Below are 10,796 nucleotides of genomic sequence, written 5' to 3' on the forward strand. Positions count from 1 at the left end.
TCTAATTTTTTCCAAAACTAAGAAGGTTGGAAATTTACCCCTGACAATGGCAGACATAAAACTTCTTAGACGGTAGGAAAAAAAGTGGTTGGAGGGAAAGTCAACTGGGAAAGTGAACTTGCAAAGACTCAGATTATCGCATGAGCAAATCTACACCTGAATATTTGCTCATGCTAAAATGCAGTTCGCAAATATTTTCTAGGAGTTCTATTTCTTAGCCTAAGTCTGTAAAGTCTTGTGAATTCATGAAAGCCGCATATCTGCACTTAATGCAAGGGCATGGGTGCACTTTTGAGACTTATGCACATGAAAACATGTTGCCCTTGACCCCAAACAATGACCCGGGCATCAGGCTATAGGAATTACACATCCCTGTCAGCCATTCTGGCGTAAGGTATCCTCCTGTTTGGAACGGGATCTATATTGGCGGCTCGCCTTTGAGACTAAGCTATTTCTATTACATAGTACAGAGGGGATAGGTAGGAAGCGCTATAAGGAATATCTCCCGTTTGAGGCTTACACAGGCCAAGCTGGACACTGCACAACTTTGGAAGGGGACTCCTCTGCCGTCATTAGGCGGGTGGCTACGAGTCATGGACAGGTGCTTGGGGATGGAAATAGTAGTGTTTGAGGCATGAAGCGGTCCACAGACACACAAAAAGATTTGGTCCCTCTAGGCAACATATAGGGGTATAGACCTACCCTCCTCAAAATCCCTCGACCATCCATAGAACAGGTAATACATTCTTTTGACTACGAACACCTCCACGATTGGCAGACCCGGCCATATAAACAAACTCTATGGACACGCTCTACGGAGGGGGAGCAGACCTTGCAACCTGTGCCAATGTTGTTTTGTTAGTCTATGTTTTACAGACTCCTGTTGATTTGCTGATATTCTGGTACTATTCTGTAACATATTTCTACCTGATACTATTTAATCAGGCCCAGCGTTCCACAAAAATTTCAATAAGCTTTCCTTGAAAAGACACACAAAAAAAGCATGCTTCACCGTGCATGTGTAAGCTTACAAAAATTTGCAGGAACTAACTGTTTTAGCACAAAAGTTAAAAAATAATAAAAACAGGACCATGAGGTAGTTTATGGAGGGGAGAAGCAGCGTGCAAGAGCTGGGTGGGATAAGCACACAAGGGAGAGAGCCTGAACACATACATTCTCATGGAGGGATTAACCAAAAAGAACAAGCAGTGGCATAGCCAAAAGGTCTCGCATTTGGGACCTTATAAGTGATTAGCCATGCCACATTTGTTGTTGCACCAAAGATATTCTGCTGCATAACTAAATACTTATAGGGTCCAAAAAGCGAGACCTATTGGCTATGCCAATGCTTGTTTGTTTTTTGTTGCTGTTTTGTTTAAGTTGCCAGATCTACAATAGCTGGACATGGTTTTTGTTAACAGTTCTTTGCATTAAATGAACTTGTTTACATTGCTCTGAATGTGGTTTCCATTCTAGTTGTAGGAAGCAGTCATTCCCGGGGAGTGGGGGCTGCCTAGCTGTGCGCATGCGCCGAACTTTGCAAATGAGAAAAAGCCTGGTGCAAGCGCAATTTACAAGTGTGGAATGAGTGAGCCCCAGGCAGTATGACTCACTCACAATGGAGTTCAGCACTGCACCTGCATACTCAGCATGGTTTAAGGAAACTCGACCCACTCTCTCCCAGGCATCGGACACATATTTACTAAGAAACTCTGAGAAGAGCCTGCCTGCTGCACTGATGGCTGATGGTGTATGTGCCTGGTGAAAGCGTGCCCTGAAGGCTGGTGGTGTGTGTGCACGGCGAAAGCGTGCCCTGACGGCTGGTGGTGTGTGTGTGTGTGTGTGCACGGCGAAAGCGTGCACTGACGGCTGGTGGTGTGTGTGTGTGTGTGCACGGCGAAAGCGTACACTGACGGCTGGTGGTGTGTGTGCCTGGTGGAAGCGTGCACTGACTGCTGGTATCCGCGAATACTCGCAATGAGAAATATCGCCGCAAGGTGGATTTTCCTCGCTCGCCAACTTGTCGTTGATAAAAACGAGCGATAGAAAAAAAAAATCTGCTTTTCAGAAGTCAGCGTAACGCGGAGTGCTGAAAACTGAGCGAGCAGAGCAGGAGTTCACAGTACACTCCATGCTCACACACACAAAAAAAATTAAAGGTGGCATATTACCACACCCATCTACTTGCAGACGGTATTTAGTTTCGTAAAGGTTTGAATCTGGACTACCAAATAGCACTGCAGTGCCATACCAAGGGCAGAATGTGCATTAAACAAGTGCCAATTAATTATAATCCCATAAGCACACACCCTGGCAGAGTGCCTAATCAGAGCTTCATGTGGTTCATGTGTTCTCTACAGGACATGCCCTCATTAAAAAGGGTGTCAAATCTTACATTCTTCCTTGCACAGGTCACTCATTTGGTCAAGATTGGTTTTCTTTCTTTTCCTTTTTACATAGTGCTGCTTCTAAGCACTGTAAATAACATTACTACCAGGTGTAGACAACTGGGAAGGATGAAAAGCAGAGTGATCCTTACCAGGATTCTATCTTGAGGCCCGCGGACCACATCAGATGTCAGCAGCAAGCACTGAACTCACTGAATTCTCTTGCTGGTTTACTGACAAGCAGACAGACTTGAGGAGCACATTTTCTGGACTCACTTTCAAACATATATTGTAAGGCCAACAAATGCGTGTATTGTTTTTTGGTATTTGGTGGTGTGATGTTAGTAATTTGGTGCAATGTCTATTTTAGAACTATTTTTTGTAGATTAGTGTGAAGCTACTTTGCATGTCTTTTTGGAGATGCCTATGTTTTCTTATAGTGGACAGTCAGCTGTTCAACGCACAACTGGGTAAAAATAGTCTCCACCTATGCATAAAAATATTTAAGGCGGGGCACAAAGTTTTTTATTATTAGGACAAAATATGAAGGGTAGAAGTCATACATTCCGAATGAGTTACTAGTCAAGTTTGGTATTTTGTGAAGTACTATCTTTAAATAGTGCTGTTTCTATCAAAATAAACAGACCACCTCCTGTGCATTTGGATTGCACAAGGGCCTTTAAAGAACCATCTTCAACTAGCCTGCTTAACCAGCTAACAACATCAGATCTGATGAACCATATGTAAGAAAGCACCCTCTTTTTTCACTTTTTGCTAAACTGTTGATGCACTTGAGTGTGCCCTGGGTTCCTGCCAACCAGGTACGAGGGGCCTATGTTCTTTCCCCAAAACTGCCTTAATACAAAACCAAATTGCCACCCTTCTTTATTTATCACATTTGTAGAGCGCTCTGTTACCCGGGGGTGTCATGGCACTCGCATAATTGAACTAGTGTGAGTGGGTAGCAAGGGATTAATGGGTGAAGTGCCAGGTCTTAAGCTCTCTCCTAAAGGCCATCAGGTCCTGGGATTGTCTGAGCGAGAGTGGCAGTTTGTTCTAGGCCTCTGTCGCCCCGAGAAGCTCCTGCCTCCCCAGCGAGCTCTTTTAACTCTGGGGACCGTAACCAGAGTCAATTCCCCCGATCTCAGGGTTCGTGCTGGTTTACACGCTCTGTACCTTTACAAATACACACTGCCATCGCAAGCTTCTTGTTTTGGAACAGAACAAAGTGAGAAGTGAACATGGGAGGGCATCTTCAATATGCCCCCTGAAAAACAACCTAACTCTAGTGTCCTGGCTGAGTGGCTGCAACCACCAGACATGTTTCTGGACCCCTGGGTCGAGAGAGCCTGCTGCCCTCGGGGGCCTGAAACAATGCACATCCTGGTACGAGGTGCCAAGCCTCCTCCCCCAGAATGAGCAGGGTCCATGAAGGGGAAGCTTCAAATGGATTGCCGCTTTTGTATCCTACCCCAGCCATTTTCTGCTTTCAGCAACTGTCCCCCACCTGTTAGGACCCCCACTTTGGACATGAGAATCAGCAGGAACACAAAGCGAGAAAGGGAGGTACGCCCATATTTGCCAACCCTAGGTAGGCATGATGAAGATCAACTCTTAGTCCCTGCCATCTTGCAGATGGGGGAGACAGAGCCAATCAGAGAGGTATATGCCCCTTCCCACTGGAGAGTGATATATTAGGGGGTGTACTGACCCCAAGGAAGGGACTCCTTGTTCCGACCTCTACTTACCTGTAACGCCCCTAAATCTAGTAATCAGGGGCAACCCTGAACCTGGTCTTCTCAGATAAGAACCGACCGTGACCGGAGCTGGTAAGAAAACCTGACGCCTAAAGACACTGCTGTACCGGATGTGCCACGGCCTTGAGTGGCCCAACCGACAGTGTCCTAGCATCCCAACTAACTTATCCAACCGGTGGCCACCTCCACAAGATCTTCATCTCCGAGCCTGAAGTTGTTGTTGCAACCTGAGAATCCCCATTGAAATCAACAGGGCGCCAGACGCTAAAACAGCACCTTGCACCCAGCCCCTCTTGTGTCGCTGCGTGTGTACTTTGTGTGCTTACTCTGATCCCCCTTTGCCCTGAGCCGAACACCAGGAGCTTTGCTCCCACAACCTTGTGGCCTGTTCGTGAGCAGCCACTAAACATAGTTCCCATATCCCAGCACTCTGCTCCCGGTCGCCCTAATGCCACGGAGGGTGCTTTGAGAGTGCATCCTTGACCCTGGAGGAACCTTGATTCTAAGCCCAGAAAATTAACTCCTAAACCTAAGTACTTACTTGAAACCGATAACCTAATTTCCTTCCATAGGATTGCACAGACTACTTTCTTGTGAGAATTGTTTTAAGTGTGGAGTTGGTTTTGTATGAAGGCTTGAAAAACTGCAAATATACAAAAACTGCTTTACTTACCTTTCCTCTAGTAAATGTCCCAGTGTGATATCTAGACATATCACAGAGAAGAAAAGGTAACCCATAAAGTAATCTAACAGTAATTTAAACTCTATTCAAAGTATTTACAAACATGTAACAACGTCATTATCACCCAGCGTACTTTTATAGTTCAACCTACTTTGAAAATTACCATTTACACATACCAGCACCAGGCCTGGCTTGGTTCTAAAAAATAAATATAACAAAATAATATTTGTATACAAACAAATTGGTCAGAGTGCAGTGTGTGACATCATTTCTTGCCCGAGTGTGTTCAATAAATGCTTAGCACTACCCTTTGAAAAAGCCTTACTGCTCACCAACACTACCACAAATAGAGAATAAGGTATAATCTACTTTTACCTCTGCCAACCTTTGGTGTTCTACTGGACTCTGTGCACACTATACCTTACTATGGTATAGTATATACAGAGCCAGCTTCCTACATTGGTGGGTTAGCGGTGGGATATACAACTTTGTATTTGTTGGACTGAGTTGGTCAACCAATGATCACACAATAAAACTCTTAAATGGCCTTTAGAATTCAGAATTTTTTTAATTGACCACCTTTTCCAAATTACTAAAAGTCTTGTTAGGGAGTTTTAGAAAAATAAAAGCTCACTTCAGTTGGGCGTAAGAGGGGTTAGAATTTTTGTTAGAATGTCTCTTAACAAGAACCCAGCTGTTAGTGAAGATAACAAGAACCCAGCTGTTAGGGAAGATAACAACAATGACACAGAACCATGTTGAGGAGCTAGACCTGACCCCTTATCTCCACGTAGACTTTAGGGGTTAAGGTCTTTATGTAAACTTGAAAATATTAACATGGGACCGATCGCTCCAAACAAAAGCTCCCGGAGCTGTTGGCAGTGTATGCTAAGGGCCATCCATCTGAGAATGGTGAAGACCTCTCAGAGAAAGAAGAAGATGGGGGGGGGGGAGGAGGGTAACTTCCAACCCCCCCGCCACCCTCCCAGTGCCCCTTAATCCAATTGACAACTCACAACACCTAGATCCCACACTGGTGGGTCAGGTGCTTCTGAGACCACCGAGGACCGCCTCAATGAGGAGACCAACCTTTTAGTCAGGTTGACCAAAAGATTAGATTTAGAGACCAGACTCCTGGCACTAGAAAAAGAGAGGAGAGATGGGCTTAGCACCCATGATTGGTGGCAGCAACTTAATAAACAAGGACAGAGAGCAATCCTATGATCCTAAAGTACCCAAAGCGATTGTCCCAAATATGAGGAGGGGTGTACCTCAACAAATGGTTCACAGCTTTTGAGAGAGCTTGTGAAATGAGAAAAGTGAAGAAGTCGCAATATGGGGCGCTCCTTTGGGAACTGTTCACTGGTAATTGCAGGGACAGACTCATGACCATTACAGGGGCAGATGCTGGGTCTTATGTCCTTATGAAGAAATCTCTGATTGAGGGCTTGGGACTCACAACTGAGAAATGTAGAATTAGATTCAGGGGGCTCACAAAACAGAAAATCAGACCTGGAATTACTTTGTGGACTACACAGTTAATACTGGATGGATGGTTAACTGGTACTAGCGTGCATGATTTCAATGGAATTTACAATCTTTATATGAAAGAACATATTTTGAGTAATTTCACGGATGAAAAGTTAAATCAACATTTGGTAGACCTAGGTTTAATTTCTCCCCTAGAATTGAGATAGAGGTCAAGACTATGGTAATAAAAACGGCCACTGTGGGGTGACCTAACGAAAGGGGTGGCCAAACCTCCCCAGGGAAACGGGGTGAGAACCCCAAAAACAAGAAGACAGATTCTTCGAAAGGGCCCCAAAAACCAGCTCAGGGGGTGGGTCCCAAAACTCTTCCAAGTCCAATGGTAGGTACAAAGGGAAGAATGTTGATCACCTAAAGGCCTGGTGTTTTGACGGTAAGAAGTTAGGACACTTAACTGGAGATGCTACTTGTCCTAGCAAGAAGCCGCCTAGTCCTTCTCCAGTTACTACTGGTATAGACAATCTCTAGATGGGATCAACAGTGTGTCCCCGTAGCAAACCAGGGTTGACACTGAAGCAGTTCTAGTCACTGTGGGTGAAGCGGAGTTTGCCACTTCAGCGGTGTGGCCACCCAACTTAAAGACATATTTGTGATACCACTCGATCAATGGGCTAGAGTAGAATCCCTGAGGGATACAGGTGCCAGTGTCACTATGATGAGACACACTGGTTTCCCCAGAGCAATACCAGATAGGGAAATCTTACCCAGTCACCAACGCTGACAGTGTTACTACTAACTATGCCATAGCTATGGGGTCATTAGACTCGGGAGTGGTGTGGGGAGTTACTGGCCCAAAACAGGTAGTGATCTCTCCAAAGCTTCCAGCTGCCTGTCGGCTTGGAAATGACCTGGAGACCTCATCATGGGCTGAGGTAGAATAGAAAAGCCCTGCAGCAATGCTGGACATTCCCGAGGTTGTGTATGTCAAGACAAGAGCACAAAGCCAAAGCAGGGTAAAAAAAAGAAGTGCTGAAGCCTGAAAGAACAGTGCAACCTTCCAAGAGGAAAGGTATGAAGACTGGCAAACCAGCTTCTGAACAGCCAAAAACCCAGGACCCCCTCTCCTCAGGGAGAAGACTTGGAAGCCCCAGATGGAACATGCTTAGAGACAATTGTTTGCAATGTGTATGGTCCAATAAATATAGGACCCTTATAAAAATGTTTAGTTCAGTGCACTGCAAAGCAAAATTAATTTTTGAACCACATTTCAATGATAATATACCCTGACTGCAGCTTTGAAAGGTTGCTGTGTTCAGTGGTATGTAAATTTATAAAATATATACCCTCGTTAGTTTTGTAAGGTTCAACAGGGCCAGAGCACTAATTGCCATTTTAGGTACAGGTTTAAACTGGACATCTTTTCTAAACTGTGTCTTTCTATAGGCTTTCCACATACATAATATACTTGGAATCTGCAGGCAGTACATTTTTTAGTAGGCACTTTTTCAGGTTGCCCAGTACATTCCTTCCAAAGCTAGGAACATGGGGCACGAAACCCTTGTTTTGGTTGTCCGGATGGAGACAGCTCTGAGTCACAAAACAAACACATCAGCACTGCATCTCTGACGTAGTGCAATTGCAACAGTAGTTTTATTATACAAACCACCTCTGAGCTATATGCGCCTTTTGGGGTGTATAGAGACTCACATGTTGAAGGGTATTCACCAGTTTCTCGCCTATATTCCCCAACACTAGAGAAAGTTTGAAAACATTGCAAAATTTTCATGAGTACATTTCCAAGTGTGAAAAGGCAGCGTAGGGAAAAGTGAATCCCCTGTATTACATGATATTGTTTCTAGGATTAATGTTGCTATTCCTATTGTCAATGATAAAGTTACCCCTAATTAATTATTGGTGAGTTTTACCGGTATTACTTGCCCTATTAAGTCCCTACTGACCCGTACTTGTAATCCAATACACAGAAAATTTAGAGGCTGGTTCGATCATGCATGTACTAATGCCTCCCAGCAATTGAAACTGGCCCTTCACTGTCAACCCAGAGATTATGAGTTGATTAAGACCCTTCAATTTCTCTTTACAAACAGGCCCTTTCTGCCCATAAAAAAAGAGCTTCAAGTGAAAGCTTGGCTTACATTGCCTCAGGATGCAGAAACCTCAGATAATAAACTTTTCTGGGATACAGTTAATTCACAAATTCCTAAAGAGCAACTTGATTCTAGAGGTTATCTCCCTTGTTCCTTGTGATGCCTTGGTGGTCCAATTTTCAGACAGCCTAATTTGGTGAGTAGACGTAAACACAGTAAGGTGCCATGTTGCTGGGCTCCTCTTCCATTGAATATAACCATCAATGAGGTTTTGTTAGTCCTGAAAGAAAGTTCAGGGGGCAAAGCACCAGGCCTTGATGTGGTCCCAGGGGACGTTTTTAAAACAGCCATTGACTTGTGGGGGCCCAATTCTTAGCAGGGTATTTAACACAGCTGCAACCGATGCAATTCGATCAACATGGGTTTCCTCCACCATTCTACTTACTTTCAAACAGGGTCGTAAATCAGAACAGAAAAACTATCGCTCGATATCGATTTTAGATTCCTGTGTGAAAGTGATGAGCATGGTATTGCTAAAAAGATTAGAGGAATGGTCATCTAAACAATCGATCCTTTCACAGGCACAGTTTGGTTTCAGACAAGGGGTGGGGACTCTAGAGCAATGCGGGAACTTGGATCTGCTAATAGGTAAATAGTCTTGTGTTAAAGGTGGTATATTGTACCTTTGCTTTGCAGATCTAAGCAGTTCATTTGACTTCGATGATTCCATCATTTGGCCGACTTTCCTTACCCTTGGTGCTCCTAGATCAATCATTTTTAGGTCCATGCTCTTTTTGTAAGCACATACTCGTGCTTGTGGCGGCATACACCTTGCGGGAGCGCGCCACAAGCACGAGTATGTGCTTCCAAAAAGAGCAGACTGCGCACGCACGCAGCACTCCCGCATACATATGAACACTCCTTCAGTACCCAGAGGACAAAAGGTTTGTATTTATATAGCAATCCACAAAATATGTTCTAGACCATTGCCCCTCTACCCCTCCTTGCATCATCTCATACCTCCTTTACAATTCAGATCTCCCCAAAAAAGCCTTTCCCTCCGACTCTTCCCCCTCCACTTCCCTTTTACTCATCCGAAACCTCCTCCTACTGCTATGAGCTCGGGTTGTGGGACACACACACACACACTTTCTAGGCCCTTACCTCCACTATCCTTTTCAATACAACTAACAGATTTACAAGTCCACCACTCAAATTAATTTCATATTTCCCTATACTAGTTCCCCACTAATCCGGTTAGGGTTCTGGAGTACCCTATATAAATGCAAACACTCCCTCTTATCTCTCCACTATCCAAATAAACGCACTGTCCACCGCTCAAATTATTGTAATATCTCCCTATACTAATTACAAGACAATTAGGTATCTGCACTTTTACTTTTCGTGTAAAATGCAAGTCACAGAATGCTTAATGGAAATCAAAACTTAGACGCCGTCCTACACCCATATTGCAAAATAACCACTCGCATCACACATATACCTGAAAAAATCGCGGGTTGCATGAAACCTCTGCAGCATGCTTGACTCAACAAGTGTCTACCTCTAATCTTTACAATTAAGTATTCCTTTGAATCAACTGTTTCCACTGGAGTCCTAATGACGAATAATCAATGTTATCCTTTCATATTTTATAATCCAATCTCCAGTTTTAATGCAGTTCAAATCTCAATGAAGTAATTAGTGTCAACCGCACAAAACAATTGACAAAACACGCCATGACATGTAGCTGCAGTTTTTCCTGTGCTAAGGCAGCGCCTCCCAGAGGAAGACAGTTCTACAGAGAAGGGTAGCACCAAGAATGATTCGTAAACCAACAGATTGCACCACGCCCCTCACTTCACCTGCGCTGCACCAACCGCAGAAACCCAGCAACATAAGAAGCAAGGAAAGTGCCCGAAGTCCCATCCGTGGCATCTCCCTGCGCCGACGATAGGCCAAAGCCTCGGTCTCCATTTTCATGGGTCCCGCCATAGCCTCCGCGACTTCAGCACAGCTAGTATTGGTCCTCCTTTTCTACGGACTTCCGATTCCACCAATCGGAAAATAAACTCAATAGTACCATCTGGGCCCGCCCCAGTTGCCGACAGACGGAAGGTGTCGCCAGTTCGAAAAAGACAGGTTTTTTTTGGTATGACGCATTTCGGTTGATGCAGTTGTGGAAATAGACAAAGGACAAACAGGAACACCTAATTGCGCCATCTTTCAGTTGAGAGACCTTATTGAAACCAATATTGGAAAACATAGAGTTGCAACTAAATGCAAGTTATGTTATTTGTACTTTACTTTATAATGAGAAATACTTCCAGATTTGGGATATGTTCATTATGGGACGCTACTTTCACCACTTTACATACGT

The 10,796-nt window shown here is 44.3% G+C and overlaps 1 protein-coding gene across 1 annotated transcript in view; it reads right to left on the reverse strand.

The window, feature by feature from the left end:
• The window catches only part of NEMP1 (nuclear envelope integral membrane protein 1), a 613,931-nt gene extending 603,359 nt beyond the window's left edge, over nt 1-10,572 (reverse strand). Inside the window, exon 1 of the mRNA XM_086959963.1 lies at nt 10,282-10,572. Coding sequence (XP_086816089.1) covers nt 10,282-10,411 — 130 coding nt within the window. The 5' untranslated portion in view covers nt 10,412-10,572. The remainder of the gene's footprint in view (nt 1-10,281) is intronic.
• Nucleotides 10,573-10,796: the final 224 nt, after the last annotated feature.

This window comes from Lissotriton vulgaris, chromosome 1_1, assembly GCF_964263255.1.
Source record: "Lissotriton vulgaris chromosome 1_1, aLisVul1.2, whole genome shotgun sequence".
NCBI lineage: Eukaryota > Metazoa > Chordata > Amphibia > Caudata > Salamandridae > Lissotriton > Lissotriton vulgaris.